Source organism: Chiloscyllium plagiosum, unplaced genomic scaffold, assembly GCF_037043375.1.
Source record: "Chiloscyllium plagiosum isolate Xiang-an unplaced genomic scaffold, Cpla_swu_hap1 HiC_scaffold_9, whole genome shotgun sequence".
In the NCBI taxonomy this organism is placed as follows: Eukaryota; Metazoa; Chordata; class Chondrichthyes; order Orectolobiformes; family Hemiscylliidae; genus Chiloscyllium; species Chiloscyllium plagiosum.
In genome coordinates, this window is record NW_028270147.1 from 89,414,800 (window position 1) to 89,433,063 (window position 18,264).

Here is an 18,264-nt window from a genome sequence, read left to right on the forward strand (position 1 = left end):
TTGGTACATCCTGAGATCATGAAAAGTGTCAGATAGATTTTTTTTAACCTTACACTTACTATACTTGAAGTCTTGTATAGTTTCTCAGAGGTCTCATATTTTCTCTTTCCTTGGTACATTACTTCCATTGAATTATAGTTACTGTTGTAATGTTGGCGAAAGGTGATGCCAATTTGGAGAGGGTGCATAGGAGGTTCACCAGGATGTTGCCTGGTATGGAGGGTGCTAGCTATGAGGCGAGATTGAGTAGATTAGGATTATTTTCACTGGAAAGAAGGCAGTTGAGGGGGACTGTGATTGAGGCCTACAAAATCAGGAGAGCTGTAGACAGGGTGGATAGCAAGAAGCTTTTTTTCCCCCAGAGTGGAGGACTCAATTACTAGGGGTCACGAGTTCAAAGTAACAGGGGAAAATTTAGGGGAGATATACGTAGAAAGTTCCTCACGCAGAGGGTGGTGGGAGCGTGGAATGCATGCCTGCAGAGGTGGTAGGGGCGGGAACGATAGCGTCCTTTAAGATGCATCTAGACAGATAAATGAATGGGCAGGGAGCAGAGGGATACAGATCCTTAGAAAAGAGGTGACAGGTTTAAATAGAGGATCTGGATTGGTGCAGGCTTGGAGGTCCGAAGGGCGTGTTCTTGTACTTTAATGTTCTTTGTTCTATTTTCCATGGCTAATCCACCGAACCTACACTACCCTGACACTATGGGCAATTTAGCAAAGCCAGTCCACCTAACCTGCATATCTTTGGACTCTGGGAAAAAACCAGAGCACCTGATGGAAACCCATACTTGCAAGCTCCAAACAGACACTCATCTATGGCTGGAATCAAAGCTGGGTCTCCAGCACTGATAGGTAGCAGTGCTAACCATTGAGCCACCGTGCCATCCTAAATGGTATTTTTGAGATAGCATGGTGGCGATGGTGCAGGCTGGTTGAGAATGATCACAAGGCTCCCCAACATGGAGAAGACCTTGCTGGGCTGCTCAGCAGGAAAGAAATGCATTCAGTCTAAGCTGGCAGGTGCATTGGGGAGTCTAGGAGGAGTGGGAGTTCTTTGGGAAAGAGGCAAAACTCTTTCACGGAAATGGGATGGGTCACAATTGCCACCATTCAGGATTCCATAGAATCCCTACAGTGCAAAAAAAGGCCATTCAGCGAATCAAGTCCACGCTGACCCTTCAAAGTCCCATCCTGACCCTATTCCTATAACCCTGCATTTGCCATGGCTAATCCACCTAACCTGCACATCTTTGGATTGTGGGAGGAAACCGGAGCACGCGGAGGAAACCTACGCAGACACGAGGAGAATATGCAAACTCCACACAGACTGTCACCCGAGGCTGGAATCGAACCTCGGTCTCTGGCACCGTGAGGCAGCATTGCTAACTACTGAGCCACCGTGTGCCCCCATCAATGGGAACTGGAGTCTGTTAACAACCCAGGCTGTCCAGACGCAGTTGGCGTGGAGGGAATCTGCGGATGGCAAAATATCCCACAAAATGCAACCGAGTTGGGAACTTACTGCCATTGAGATGAGCTGCCCAATTGGAGGGGGCAGCTGATACAATGGCCAGACTGCCCCGGGAAAGAAGACCAACCCCCCCTACCCCCCAAAACAGCAGGAACGCATCAGGGAGCCATCCCATGCAGCACCCTCATCACTCTCTGCCTCTCCCACCTCCACCTCCATGTTCGCTGTCACAGGGCTGGCAAAAATCGAGCCCCTAAATTTAACAGGCACCTTGGTAACTGGAGATTTCAAATTTATCTAATCAAATAATTCAGGAATACAAAGCAGGATTAGTAATAACGAGTGGGAAAATACTGAATTGTCAATAAAACCTACCCAGTTTACTAACATCCTTTAAGGAAATCATCTGCCCTTAGCTGGTTTGACTCACATGTTCTGGCCATGACCCGGTTTAACTTAGTTGCATCAAAACCTTATTGAAGGCAAACAAAAGAAGAAAAATTGGACTGATCATCTGGCAGTAACTCTCCCAGACCGCTACGCCAAAGTTCTGGCAGAGCTCCCCACATGTGATGGAGGTTGAATTGTAAGAAACTTGCAAGACTTGCAGGGTCATATAAGAAATTGGAGCCCTGAGTCAACACTTATTTCCTGCAAAGAACTTATGAAATTCACTTCTGTAGCATTGTCCTTCTCTCTTCGCAACAGCTTAAACAATGCTAAAAAACAGTTCCAGGAGGCATCAAGGTCATTTGGGTGAGCCTTCCATGTTAACTTTCCAATTTAGTAGAATGGAGCCAGATATTGTGTAAGTGCTTAGAAGGAGAGGGACATGTTTTTCATGTGACATAAACTGACATCAAGCTGAGAGGTTGGCAAAGTGGAAGACGGCAGCCGGGTTATTTTAGTATTTGTCCTGTGCATGTGATACTGAATTGAAATTGGTGATCGGCTTAATGTAAAACTATCAGATGCTAGAAACTGGCTTTTGGGGTGCAGCAATCATCCTGTGGGAAAAGTGCCCTCCCGGGCAGCTGTCTTCTCCTGATGGAATACAGACCAGAAGAGGAGGAAGACGACAGAGGGAAGAATTCTCTCACACCCTAGTCAGGGAGTGTGCTGCCTTCACAATTTTAACAGGATCTACATGCTCTGCTTCAACTTCATGTTTCCCCTTTGCTGTCAGTGAAATGGCCTCAATTGTCACAGTTGTATCCATGTTTTGTCCAATTAACTAAAGCAGCAGAGCTAAACTGATAGTTCCTTACAAATAGTTGAGTGCTTAGATCAAGTAATCATGATTCCAAATCTAAAAATGTTACAATCAACAGGGTCTTTATCGTGGCTGGTGTTCAGTTGAAGCTAGGTGGTCCACCCCATTTTCTTCTTATTTATGGCATTTAGCATCTTCTGATGAGATGTTAAACCGAGGCGTGACATGTCTGCTCACATGGACATGGAGAAATCTCATGCCATTACTTCAAAGACAAACAGGGGAACTGTCTCTGGGGTCTGAGTTAACAGTAGGTCCCTTGAAATCACAAAATAAAACAGATTTGCTGTCATTATCATGTTGCTGTGCACACATTTGCACCCATATTTTCCACAGTACAACAAGTGATCACACCTCAGAAATAGGGAATTGGTGATAAAACACTCTGGGACATCTGGTTGGTTCAACGGGAAGTGTCAGAGGGCATGCCACTGGCAGCATCAGACATGACTGAAACTGAAGTGCCATCTTGGTGAAGCTACAACAGAGGGTATGCGAAACATGGTGCCAGGCTAGGGGAATCTCACAATCAAAGTTCTGGTATCCCATCACACCTGGTAACAAATAGTGACGAAAAGGGGTGAGAGACTCCAGGACAATTCCTAGTGCCAATGAAGCTGGAGCCCAACAGGTGAGTGCAGAAGATAAGACTAAGATGTCTCCCGCTGTCCTCAGCCCGAAGCGTAGTATAGATGACCACCACCCCCCCCCCCCCCCCCTCCCCACCTCAGCCTCCTCCTGTTATCCCCATCATGACAAATATCAATCTGCAGTCACTCTACATGATGTTAAGAAATGCTGCGCACACAGGAAATGGCAAAAAAATCATGGCCCCTGACAATAGCCTGGCTGCAGAAACGAAGATGCACTCCCGAACTGGCCGTTCCTCAAACCACGCTGTTCCAGCACACTGGCACCTGCCAAATATTAAGAGAACATTGCTTTATAATGTTTATGTCCATAACAAGCAGGACAAGTGCAGTGGAGCAAATAGGCCCTGCTCCCCCAGCCCCCTCACCAGTTTACTACTTAATTATCAAAATGATAGATGGTGCCGTCAACAGTGCTGTCAAAATCAATGCTAACTCACCAACAACCTGCTGATCAGTGCTCAAAAATAAAACAAAGGTCTGCAGATGCTGGAGATCTGAAGCTAACATAAACAGAAATTGCTGGAGAAACTCAGCACGTCTGGCAGCATCTGTAGAGAGAAAAAAAAAGATAACGTTTCAAGTGTGAAATTTCTTTCGTCAAAACTGTTCTGACAAAGGGTCACTAGACCCGAAAGGTTAAACTCTGTTTTTCCTTCCACAGACACAGCTAGACCTCCAGCACTTCCTGTTTTTATATCACAAATGCTCAGTTTGAGTTCTCTCACTGTTACTCAGCTCCACAGTTCATTACATTCTTAATCCAATCATGAGGTAACTGTGACTGCTCTTGACATCAAGGTAACAATTAACAGAGTGTGGCATGATGGAACTTGGTTGAAGTCTGGAAAATTCCCTGCTGGCTACAGTCATACTTGGCACGTGTTGTAAGTTATTTGAAGTCAGTCATCTTAGCTCCAGCATCTCTGCTGGAATTCCTTAGGGGAGTGTCCTTGACCCAATAATCATCAGCTGCTTCATCATCAATGACCATAAGTTTCAAAGTGGGGATGTTTGCTGATGTTTATATAGTGTTCAGTTTGATGTATTGAATCAGTTTTTGTTGGCATGCAGCTAAATGGCAAGTAATATTCACGCTGCACAAGTGGTGGGTACAGAACCTTTCCAACAACAGATTTAAACATTCAAAGTTTGTGAGAAGATTTGTAGCTCGGGTGCTCGTTGTTGTGGTTCTGTTCACCGAGCTGGGAATTTGTGTTGCAGACGTTTCGTCCCCTGTCTAGGTGACATCCTCAGTGGGTGGGAGCCTCCTGTGAAGCGCTTCTGTGATGTTTCCTCCGGCATTTGTAGTGGTTTGTCTCTGCAGCTTCCGGTTGCCAGTTCCAGCTGTCCGCTGCAGTGGTCGGTATATTGGGTTCAGGTCGATGTGCTTATTGATTCAATCTGTGGATGAGTGCCATGCCTCTAGGAATTCCCTGGCTGTTTTCTCTTTGGCTTGTCCTATAATAGTAGTGTTGTCCCAGTCGAATTCATGTTGCTTGTCATCTGCGTGTGTGGCTACTAAGGATAGCTGGTTGTGTCGTTTCGTGGCTAGTTGGTGTTCATGGATGCGGATCGTTAGCTGTCTTCCTGTTTGTCCTATGTAGTGTTTTGTGCAGTTTAGATTAGATTACATTACTGTGTGGAAACAGGCCCTTCGGCCCAACAAGTTCACACCGACCCGCCGAAGCGCAACCCACCCATACCCCTACATTTACCCCTTACCTAACACTACGGGCAACTTAGCATGGCCAATTCACCTGACCTGCATATCTTTGGACTGTGGGAGGAAACCGGAGCACCCGGAGGAAACCCACGCAGACACGGGGAGAACGTGCAAACTCCACACAGTCAGTCGCCTGAGGCGGGAATTGAACCCGGGTCTCTGGCGCTGTGAGGCAGCACCGTTCTTGCATGGGATTTTGTACACTACATTGTGTGGACCAACCACACAAATTGTGTTCCTCCAAGAGGTGGACAAGGGCTCAGAATGCTGCTATGTGCAATATATTGCATGGTTTCCAAAAGCATAGCCACGGTCTAAAGTCAGGAGTGTAATGGAATAACCTCTCCTTTCTTGGATGAGTAATCCCAACAAAACTCAACAGGGTTGACATTCAAGACACAGCGACAATATTGACAGGCACCCCATCCACCAACTTAAATACTGATTTCTTCCATCACTGGCATGCAAAGACTACAGTGTTTAACATCTACATGATGCAATGCCACAACTTGCTAAGGCTTCTTGGACAATACCTTGCAAACCTGAAAATCCTATTACTTAGAAGGTAAAGGGCCACGGATTATTGGCAAAACCACCAGCTCTCAGTTCCCTTACAGTCTCCACACCATCTTCATTTGGGAACATGCTATTCCCACACAATTGCAGCATCAAAATCTTAGAGCTCACTCCCCAGCAGCATTCTGGGTGTACCTGCATATGGCGCACAAACTGCACTGTGACTCAGTACTAATTTCTCAGGGGCCATTGCAGACAGGCTCTCGATCCCAGCTCTGTGGAGTCATGTTCCCTTTAAGTTATGCAATTATTTGGCCAAAATAGGCCACATGTGTCTTGCAGAAAGCCCGCAAGTCATACATAAACAATGTTCCCTTTAGGATGAGCACATGGGTTCACCAATCTAAAAGGGACTGCAGCAAATCGGCAGTGAGCAAACAAATTTGAGAGAGAACATTGCTCTCTATGACACTCATAAGCTGGGACAAATAAAAATTCCGATACAGAGGAACACATGATTATTGTTTGTTGATCAATTCTGTTGTGAACCTCTATGCTCTCTACTAGTTGCAATGTTTCATGTAACACATTTCATGAATTCATAAATCTAACTCGCTCCAATGATTTTCTAGAAGTATTTATAACGTGATCCATCTGTTGAGTTCAAGTGTTTACTTTTCATCGTGGTGAAATTTGAACATGTGGAAAGCCCAAATACACCTAGAAAGATAGTCTTATATCATTGGCATCAGTTCATAAGCAACATAAAAGGAAATTAAGGTTAAACAAGGAACTACTTACTTGGAATGAAGCCTGTATTTACATTGTCTTGAACAATCATTTCTTTGTTTCTTCTTCCATCGAGACCTTCTTCTACCATTTTCTTTCCCATCACTGCCCAGTTTCCCTCCCGCACTGTCACCACCTGCTGCTGGAGGTCCGATATAACAGCTTGAGCTCTCATCCTCAACACCCTCCCTCACCATCACCACCCACTGCTGGAAGCTCCATTCTACTCATCTCTTAGTATCCATAGAGATTAGCAATACAAAACTAGGCCATTCAGCCCTTTACTGAGTAATACTGCACAAAGCAGACCCTATAGTCCGACCAGTCCATACTAAACACAATCCCAAACTAAACTAGTCCCACCCACCTGCTCCTGGCTCATATCCCTCCAAACGTTTTATATTCATGTACTTATTCAAATGTCTTTTAAACATTGTCATTGTACCCATACCCACCACTTCCTCAGGACGTTCATTTCACATGTGAACTACCCTCTGTGTAAAAGGTTTGGCCCTCATGTCTTTTCTAAATCTCCCTCCTCTCACTTTAAAAATGTGGCCCCTAGTCTTGAAGTCCTCCATCGAAGGGAAAAGACACCTGCCATTAATCCAATCTATACCCCTCATGATTTTATAAACTTCCATAAGGTTACCTCTCAACCTCCTATGCTCCAGTGAAAAAAGGTCTCAGCTTATCCTGCCTTTCTTTATAACTCAAACCTTCCACTCCCAGCAACATCCCGGCAAATCTCCTTGAAGCTTTATTAATGTCCTTCCTATAATGGGGTGACCAGAACTGGATACAGTACTCCAGAAGAGGCCTTATCAATGTCCTGCATAACCTCAATATGACATCCCAACTCCTATACTCAAATTACCAGAAGGCAATTAACACAGACAAATTAGTCCAAAGCAATCAAAAGCAATCCCATTCTCCCAAAGCTCTGACCTTTGTCTATTCCAAACATCAGAAAGGAAAAATAGTCTTGGTCTCTACAGGTTGTTGTATCAACATTCAACTTTTCTTGCTCATCTCTACTTTGCACCAGCAGTGAAATTCGAAATCGTCCTTCACTAAACCATGACTTGTTGATATTCTCATCTTCATTTCACCCTCTTCTTAACCTCCCTTTTCATCAAAGAAGATGAAAAACTGTCTCCTCCAATTCTGCCTAGGGGCTGAGAGAGCGATAAAACACAGTGCTGCATCTGCCCCAAAATATACAGCCAGCATTCAAACTGCTTCTGACAGTATTTCTAACTTCACTTCTGAGTTTCACTCCATTCCTGGACTGAGGTGGCGTCCCATTGCCAATGGCAGACTTCCAGTAGCTCACCAATGTAATGTTGCTTCACCGTTGAGCTGAGGGAGACTATTTTAATCAGGGTTTGATTGCCATTAACTTTTTCCATGTACTGTGCAGCTCAACGTGAGGATGGGAACTCTGGCCATTCCTTCGCCTTCCCTTCCACACTGGTTGAAAAACTGCTGAGATAATTATGTTCATCCATTAAAACAAACATTGCAGTGCTTAGGCTGAACTACAATTGTCTTCGGAGTACAAAATGAACTAAAGCCAAGATCAATGCTAACTAAACAATCTCTGCCAAATGAAATGCCAATATTTATGCTGCAAAACATCAGAAGCAGTCCTTCGAGTATTGTGGTTTAAAATAGTAAGCAATCCTCCAGTGCAAATCTCACTACTGCAGAAGGCATCCAGGATGTGGAGCAGTAATTCCCCCCTACCTTTACCATGCCTGCCATTCCAAGGTTGTTCATAACTTGCTATTAAGTCAGCAATAGGAGGAATTATTAACTTCCAGGCTCACTCCCACTGAAAGCAGTGCATCCCCAGTAAACGTCCAAATGGCTGAGGTAATCCAACAGACTGATTCACTTAGGAGAGAAAGAAAACAAACTCATATGTGAAACTCCGACCATATGTATAACAAACTAGCAATTGCTTTCAGTGCCAGCAAGGTGGATGTGTTTTCAAAGTTGTGATCACCATCTGACAAACTGCATCAAGTCTGATTGAAAACAGTGTAAGCTCAACTGCCTTTGATGGTGAACACAGGCTACTGCAGATCATCCTCCTGGGTCACATGGACCTTTTCATTTAATTCATCCATAGGATATGGGCATCTTTGGGCCAGCATTTGTTGCCCATCCCTAATTGCACTATCTTGCTAGGGGCATTTCGGAGGACAATTAAGACTCAACTACATTGCTATGGGTCTAGACCAGGTAAGGAAGGCAGATTTCCTTCTATAAAGGACATTAGTGAATCAATAGGTTTTCAATGACAATATTCCCAGGAGATTAACTTTTTAATTCCAGACATTTTGTTGAATCCAGATTTCACCATCTGTCATGGTGGATTTGAATGGTTAACCCCATAATGCTAGACTGGGACTCATGATTAGTAGTGTAGCGACATTACCACTGAGCCATTGCCTCCTTCCTCCCAGCTCCCCAACTGCAGTTCAAGAATGTTTCACACTATCAATTGGTCAACAGTAGTTAGGGATAAAGGCTAGTTTTCATATTGCAACAATAAACATTAAGATAACTAACAGGCTAGTCAAGCAATAGCCTGATACATTCATACTCATGGAATATACCTTACAATGTCCCAGACACCAACATCACCACCCCTGCACATGTCCTGTCCCATGATACTCCCAGTGCAATCTGAAACCTCAGTCTATCCCCAGTTTATCATTACCATCAAGTCACAGAATCAAGCCTGGTTCAATGCAGAATGTATGAAAGCATGCTGGAAGCATGACCGGGCATACTTAAAAATGGGGTGTCAACCCACTGGAGCTACCAGACAGTACTACCTGCATGCCAACAGCATAATCAGCACATGACAGCCAGGACTAGTGGTCCGACAACTGAGGAATCAGTTTTAAGCACTGCAGACCTGCCACATCCAGTTGAGATTGGTTAAGGACAATTAAACAACTCACAGGAGGAGAAGGGGGAGGAGGCAGCTTCACAAATATCACCACCCTCAATAATAGGAGAGCTGAGTGCAGGAGTCAAGGCTGAAGTGTTTGCATCCAACTTTAGCCAGTGGATCCATCTTGGCCTTTTCCTGAAGTCCTGAGCATCACAGCCAATTTGATTCACTCCACATGATATCAAGAAAGCACTAGAGACAGCAAAGACTATAAGCCCTACCAACATTCTGGCAATAGTACTGAAGACATCTGCTCCAGAGCTAGCTGTACTCTTAGCCAAGCTGTTCCACTGCAGCTACAACACTGGCATCTATCTGACAAGGTGGAAAATTTCCCAAGTTTTTTTCTGTAGACAAAAAACAGGACATATCCAACCTGGGTCTTTTAATGTCCTATTTGTCTACTCGTGATCATTAGCAAATTGAATTAAGGAATCAGTGACAGAACCAATATCTGGCACTTGGAAAGTATAACCTGCTCAGGTGATGCTCACTTTCATTTCTGCCAGGGCCACTCATTCCTGACCGCATTACTGCCTTGGTTTAAACAGGGACAAAAGAACTGAATTCCAGCGGTGAGGTGAGAGCTCAGCTCTTGGTATCTGGGCCACATTTGACTAAGAGGGACACCAAGAAGCCCTTTAAAAGTTAATGCCAATCAGGGGAAATTTCTTCACTGGTTGGCCTATCCAGCAAAAAAGAAGATGGTTACCACTGTTTGAGATCAATTATCTCAGCTCCGGGACATCTCTGCAGGAGTCCCTCACGGTAGTGTCCTTGGCCCAACCTGTTTCAGTTGCTTCATCAACGACCTTTCCTCCATCATAAGGTCAAAAGTGGGGATGTTCATTGATGATTGCACAATATCCAGCACCATTTACAGCTCCTCAGATACTGAAGCAGTCCATGTCCAAATATAGCAAGACTTGAAGCTTCTCCAGGGCAATAAATGCTGGTCAGTCAGTGATTATGATATAGCAGAGTCTGCAACGGCTGAATCCAATCTATTTCAGTCCAGGGACCATTTCTCATGGTTTTGTCTCTGCGAACTTGCCTCTTTAGCTCCTGGTTCGCTGCTCCTCCTACAGGTTTTTCATTATTACTGCACTAAAGCCAACTTCACTTTGCTCTGCTCTTCCCCTCCCCCCACCGTTTCTCAGTCCCAACCCTCAGACTCAGCACCGCCTTCTTGACCTGCAATCTTCTTCCCGACCTCTCCGCCCCCACCCCCTCTCCGGCCTATCAGCCTCACCTTAACCTCCTTCCACCTATCGTATTCCCAACACCCCTCCCCCAAGTCCCTCCTCCCTACCTTTTATCTTAGCCTGCTTGGCACACCCTCCTCATTCCTGAAGAAGGGCTTATGCCTGAAACGTCGATTCTCCTGTTCCTTTGATGCTGCCTGACCTGCTGCGCTTTTCCAGCAACACATTTTTAAGCTCTTTTGTTATCTCCCAATTGTTTGGGAGAACAAGAAGATTCTGCAGAAGTTAGCCTGGTTTCCCTGTTGAATACGAACTCAGGCTTCAGTTTTGTACGTTAAGCAGACTCAACATGTACACTGTGTTATCTTCCAAATACATAAAATATTTATACCACCACAATTTTCAAGTGATTATTTCCATAAGCTATGTCTCTGAGCAAGAATATACCCTACTGCGAAAGTCATTACTTAGAATCCTTTAATACCCAGTGGCTGTGCGATGCTGGCCAAGAATGTAGGGCACAGACACACAGTAATAAAATGTTTAGCAGTGCAGTTAATGGCCCAGACAGCATGCAGCTTGAGATTTGTTTCAGTGAGTGCCCCCTGCTGTGCTCACAAATAAAAGAGTCACAGTAAATAGCATTACCATAAATTTAACTTTTATGACTTCAGGCAACATCCTACTGGGCAATTCTTCAAACCTGAGCTGAAGTAAAAATAATGATTACACACTGATGGCGATTTCCCTGTTTTCATCACTCAGAGCCGAGAGGAAGAGAGTGACATCATTTTTTAATGAATTAATAATTGAGCCCGACTTCTCAAAATACGAATGGTGTTTAGCCCCTCAGCTGTCACTGCAGCGATGTTGGGAGACCTGACATTGACAGCATCTCATGCAGTGACCAGTTCCTTCAGCTCCTGATTGTGTGTGTGTGTAAGTGAAGACAGGATCTGGTTCAGCTATAGAGCTCCAGAGTCATAATAATTCCCTTATGAACTGCTTTGGGATGTTTTATCATGTTAAGGTGCAAAAGAAATACCAGTTTATGCTGTTGTTACAGGTTGGTTCAGAGAACTATCTGTCATTGACTCAAATTCATCCTACTCTCTTGACAGTGTCTAGCACCTTTACCCCCAAGTCCATCCACCTATTGTACTCTCAGTTACCTTCCCCCCAGCCCCACCCCACCCTCACATTTATCTCTCCACTCCAGAGGCTCCCAGCCTCATTCCTGATGAAGGGCTTTTGCCCAAAACGTCAATTCTCCTGCTCCTTGGATGCTGCCTGACCGGCTGTACTTTTCCAGTACCACGTTAATCTTGACTCTTAATCTCCAGCATCTGCAGTACTCACTTTTGCCTGGTTGTAATTCTACGCAAATTGTAACTATTTTCATTCCGTGCTGAGTCATTAACTGCTGTCTCTGCACAGAGGCTGCCCCGACTTGCTGAGTTTTCCCAGCATTTTCTGCTTTGATTCCCAGCATCTGCAGAACGTTTAATCGGTAAGAGATTGCAGAGGTCCGAGATGCAAAGGAATCTGAGTATCTTTCCATATGAATTGGCAAAGGTAAGTAAGCAGGTGCAGCAAGAATTTAGGAAGGTGAATAGAATGTCATCATTTACCAGTGAAGGGAAATGACTACCAAAGTAGGAAGGTTAGGCTTCAATTATACAGGGCACTGGTGAGGTCACATCTGAAATACCGAGCACCATGTTGGACACCTTATTTAAGGAAGGACCTCGGAGGCGGTTCAGAAGAGAAGGAAGTGACTTGATTGAAACATAAAATATCCTGCGTGGTCTGGACAAGGTAAATGTGGAGAGAAGGTTCTCTCTTAGAATCTAGAACTAGGGCTCACTGTTTAAAACTCAGGGGTCACCCATTTAAATCACTGATTAGACAATTTATTTTTCTCTCTCTCTCTCAGAGAGTTGTGTGTCTTTGGAACTGTCTTCATGAAATAGTGGTGAAAGCAGAGTGCTTCAATATTTTTAAGGCAGAGATAGATACAAAAAAATGAAAGAACTACGGATGCTGGAGATCAGAAGTGAAAACAGACATTGCTGGAAAAGCTCAGCAGGTCTGGCAGCATCAGTGGAGAGAAATCAGCATTAATTTTTCACGCCCAGTGATCCTTCCTCAGAATTGATGGTAGCTAGAAACAAAATTGGTTCTTATGCAGAAGGTAGGATGGGGCGAGGGGGTTTGGAGTAAATGATAGGTAGGGATAGAACTCAAAGAGAGAGAAGAGCCATTGGATAAACAAAGGAGTGGTTAACGATCAGGCTATTAATGGGGACAATTAGTGGCTAACAATGGGTGCTGTGTTATAGCAGACCATATGATAATAAGTAAAAACCGAAAGAACTGCCGATGCTGTAAATCAGAAACAAAACCAGAAATTGCTGGAAAAACTCACTAAGTCTGGAAACAGCTGTGAAGAGAAATCAAAGTTAACGTTTCATGACCCTTCCTCAGAACTGAAAGTCTCTATATTTGTTGCAAGGACTTTCGTTTTTGTTGCATATAACTAACAAGGCTTGGTGTGTGGGGTTTGGGAAGGGACATGGGCGAAGGTGCCTCAAGCCCTAACATTGTTGAATTCGATATTGAGTCCAGAAGACTACAGGATCCCCAAGTGGAAAATGAGATGGTATTCTTCCAGCTTGTGCTGAGCTTCGCTGGAACACTGCAGCAAGTCTGAGACAGAGATGTTGGCCAGGGGACAGGGTGATGTGTTGAAGTGGCAGGCAACTGGAAGCTCAGGGCCTTTTAGATAGATTCTTGTTAAACAAGGGGCAGCATGGTGTCTCAGTGGTTAGCACTGCTGCCTCACAGCACCAGGGACGCAGGTTTGATTCCAGCCTCGGGTGACTGTCTGTTTGGAGTTTGCAAATTCTCCTTGTGTCTGTGTAGGTTTCCTCCAGGTGCTCCGGTTTCCTCCCAGAATCTAAAGATGTGCAGGTCAGGTGAATTGGCCATGCTAAATTGCCCGTGGTGTTTGGTGCATTAGTCAGAGGGAAATGGGTCTGGGTGGGTTACTCTTCGGAGGGTCGGTGTGGACATGTTGGGATGAAGGGCCTGTTTCCACACTGTAGGGAATCTAGTCTAATCAAAAAGGTGATCAAGAGTAGCCAGGAATACGGATTTAATATTACAATCAGATCAACCATGACGTTACTGAACACCAAATGGCCTACAATTGGTCCTGATTTCTTTGTTTACGTGTGGAGGTCTGAAGCTCAGCTCAGGATCAAATGGGATTTGATGCTTATAAACAGTGCAGCTCAGCATTAGACAGCTACCTCGGAGTCAGAGGGTTGGGAACAGAGTTCAGACCACAAATGGTGGCCTTGTAACATTAGATTGCTTCTTAATCTACCTCTTCAGGACCAGATAGTCAGATAGACAGCCTGACAAGTCAGAGACCCAGTGAGATGGTCAACTGCTATAAATGTCTGACATAAACATGGAACCCAATTGTTTTCAGATAATGGAGTAGGGTTATGTTACAGTGTCAATACTCTGCGCGTGCAAATCCCATCATGTTAGTTTAAGATTTTAACTTCAGATTAAAATATATGGTATTCAGAAAAGGATCACAAAGCAGTCAGCTTGTTGTAAAAGCCCAACTAGTTCACTAATATATCTGTGGGTGAAAGGGGATCAAACAAAGGCATATACCATTCAAGTCAGCTCTAGATGGTTAATCCACCACATTAACATTCAGTTCATTTGGCCCAGTGATTCCTTCCTTAATTGTGAATCACCAAAATTTCACAACTTTCATCTCTGCAATCTCACCTTTCTGGAAGAAAGTGTCGATGAGCAGCAGTCTCCTCCGTCATAGTGACAGTACGCCCTGTTATTGATTGTGTCACACCAACCATCAGCATGGAAAGGCTGCAGCAACAAGAACACATAACATACAGTTCAGTCTTTGAAGAGTGAGCTCCAATCTTCACTCAGCAATCACTTCTCAGGAGTTAACTCTTCACTTCCGAGAGAACCTGGATTAAAAGCAATTATCATGGAAACATGGAAAACAGATGTAGGAGTAGGCCATTCAGCCCTGTAAGCCTGCATCACCATTCAATATGATCATGCAATCTTACTCTCTCACTCCCTCTTTCTTGCCATACCCCTTGATCCCTTCAGCTGTAAAGGCCGCCTCCAGCTCCCTCTTGAATATATCTAATAAACTGGCCCCAACAGCTTTCTGTGGGAAGAGGATTCCATGGGTTCACAACACTGAGTGAAAAACTTCTTCCTCATCTCAGTCCTGATTGGCTTACCCCTTATTCTTAGACTGTGACCCCTAGTTCTGGATTTCCTCCATATCGGCAAAATTTTTCTTACATCTAGCCCCTGTTCAGTCCCATCAGGATTTTATATGTTTCTATTAGATTCCTGCCTTATTCTTCTAAATTTGAGTACAAGCCCAGTCGATCCAGTCTTTATCGACTCCACCCGATGTATTACCTGGTTTCCTCTGTTTATAAGCGGGTGATTCCACAACTGGGGAATTGTGCAAATTTCAACAGTCTATGGGGCAAAGCGGAGTAATAAACGCACACTTCCTTGGATGGTATCATTAACAGTGCTACGAAGTGGCAATTACTCAGCACCAGCTCACTCTCTGACAGTCAGTTTGGGTGCCACCAAAGCTACCCAACCCCTGATGTCATTGCAGCCTTGGTCTCAACATGGACAAAAGAACGGAATTCCACAGGGGAGATGAGAATAACTGCTGTTGGCGTCAAGGCTACATTTGACTGAGTGTGGCATTGAGAAGCTTATGAAAAATTGAACTTAAATTCAAGGGCAAAATTTCTCAACTGATTAAAGCTATTTCTAGCACAAAGGAAAACTGTAGCAGTTGGCTTGAAGTTGTTTGTCTCAACCACAATTCAACTCCAGAGTGGTGTCCTAGACCCAACCATCTCCCTCTGTAAGATCAAAGGTGAGGTTGTTTGCAGATGATTGCACAATGTTCAGTATTAATTACAACCGCCAACGTACTGAAGCAGTTCATATCCAAATGACCTGAACAACATTCAAGCTTGAGGAGACAGGTGGCAAGTAACAGTGACACAGAAGCACCAAGCAATAATAATTTCCAACTGGAGATAACCTTAGCACCTCCTATTCACTTTCAAACACCTTAGCAACAGTAAATCTCCATCTTCAAAATAATTGCACAGTGGCAGTTCTGTGCACCATTACAAGATGCAATGCAAAAACTCACCAAAGCCTCTTTGCTATCACCTGTCAACTCCATCTGAAAGACCAAGGGCAATAGATACATGGCAACAACATCTTGTGCAAGCTCCCCTCTAAACCACAGTCCACTCTGACATTGAACTACATCGTTGTTCTTTCATGATTGCTGGGTCAAAATCCTAGAACTCCCTTCCTAACAGTGTTGTTGATGGACTCAATCCCACCTTCTCAAAAACAATTATTGATGGGCCACTACGTTGGCTTAGCCAGTGATGTCCGCATCCATGAAAGAATTAATAAAATGCTTATAACTCCATATTAAGATTATCAAAGAAAACATTAGTGTCTACAACCACATGTATCACATAAGAACACGGTATTTCTATCAGAAAAGTGTTTATGTAATTATTCCCAATTACTTAATGAGCTCAGTACTTATGACTGTGCAGAACAAATGCTGTTGATGACAAGTGTCTGTTTAAAGATTTCAAGTGATAAAGCTACAATGGTATCCTGAAGAAGGGCTTATGCCCAAAACGTCGATTCTCCTGTTCCCTGGATGCTGCCTGACCTGCTGCGCTTTTCCAGCAACACATTTTCAGCTCTGATCTTCAGCATCTGCAGTCCTCACTTTCTCTACAATGGTATACAACAAACCTGCAAAAATATAAACCCCATCAACTTGTTATATTGTAGCAAATGACTAGAGCATGCTGTCGTAATCTAATGAACAAACTGAGTTTCAGTCTCACCTTAGACCACAATTTTAAATGAGGACATGGTGGAGACTCGCATATCCAACTTTTGGCACTCCAAATTCTAATTTACAGTAAAGGCCTTTAAGGAAGATTAAAATTCCATTTTACACAATAAACATTAGTTTCAACTTCTAAGCTGATTGCAATCTGACATAGAACATAGAACATTACAGCGCAGTACAGGCCCTTCGGCCCTCGATGTTGCGCCGCTCTGTCATACTAATCTGAAGCCCATCCCACCTACACTTTTCCATGTACGTCCATTTGCCTGTCCAATGATGAGTTAAATGCATTTAAACTTGGCGAATCTACTACCGTTGCAGGCAAAGCATTCCATACCTTTACTATTCTCTGAGTAAAGAAACTACCTCTGACATCTGTCTTATACCTATTTCCCCTCACTTTAAGATTGTGTCCCCTCGTGTTTGCCGTCCCCATACTTGGAAAAAGGCTCTCCCTGTCCACCCTCTCTAACCCTCTGATTATCTTGAATGTCTCTATTAAGTTACCTCTCAACCTTCTTCTCTCTAAAGAGAACAGCCTCAATGCCCTCAGCCTTTCCTCGTAAGACATTCCTTCCATACCAGGCAACATCCTAGTAAATCTCCTCTGCACCCTTTCCAAAGCTTCCACATTCTTCTTATAATGCAGTGACCAGAACTGTACACAATACTCAAAGTGTGGCCGTACCAGAGCTTTGTACAGCTACAGCATAACTTCCTGGTTCCGGAACTCAATCCCTCTATTAATAAAGGCCAAAACACTGTATGCCTCCTTAACAACCCTGTCAATCTGGGTGGCAACTTTCAGGGATCTGTGTACATGGACACAGAGATCTCTCTGCTCATCTGCACTCCCAAGAATCTTACCATTAGCCCAGTACTTTGCATTCCGATTACTCCGTTCAAAGTTATCACCTCACACTTGTCCACATTAAACTCCATTTGCCACCTCTCAGCCCAGCTCTGCATCCTATCTATGTCCCTCTGCAACTTACTACATCCTTCATCACTATCCACAACTCCACCCAGCTTAGTGTCGTCCGCAAATTTACTAACCCACCCTTCTAAGCCCTCATCCAGGTCATTTATAAAAATGACGAACTGCAGTGGACCCAACACCGACTCTTGCGGTACGCCGCTAGTAACTGGACACCTAGATGATCATGTTCCATCAACTACAACCCTCTGTTTTCTTTCAGCAAGTCAATTACTGATCCAAACTGCTATGTCTCCCACAATCCCATTCCTCCGCATTTTGTATAATAGCCCACTGTGGGGAACCTTATCGAACACCTTGCTGAAATGTGGGTAATCAATATTTATAATAAACTTATAAGCCAAATCCAAATGACATTTCTCTGTGCTATGAAAACCCAAATACGTTTCATACATACAACTTAATGGATGCGCTAAAGTATAGCAGGGTGTTGTGTGACGATGCTGTCACTTTAAAAAACGGTTATTTTGTCCTGTATTTTTGTAAAGAGAGGTTGTAAAGGCAGAGGTGCTGAAGTGACTAGGGACCCAGCCTGAATTTATATATTCTTTTAAACCAGTTTAACAATGGAAGGGAAGTGGCCAGTTCTCCCAGTTCAGATTCTAGTTGTTTTTTTTAGCTGTAGCAGTCACAAGATGTTGGAGTCCAGAAGCGTTGCAAGCTTCAGTA

The 18,264-nt window shown here is 44.0% G+C and overlaps 1 protein-coding gene across 1 annotated transcript in view; it reads right to left on the reverse strand.

Annotated features, from left to right (window-relative positions):
- pappa2 (pappalysin 2) overlaps positions 1 to 18,264 on the reverse strand; it is a 416,790-nt gene that overhangs the window by 23,034 nt on the left and 375,492 nt on the right. The window contains exon 21 of the mRNA XM_043700014.2: positions 14,420 to 14,518. Within this exon, the coding sequence (XP_043555949.2) occupies positions 14,420 to 14,518 (99 nt within the window). The remainder of the gene's footprint in view (positions 1 to 14,419; positions 14,519 to 18,264) is intronic.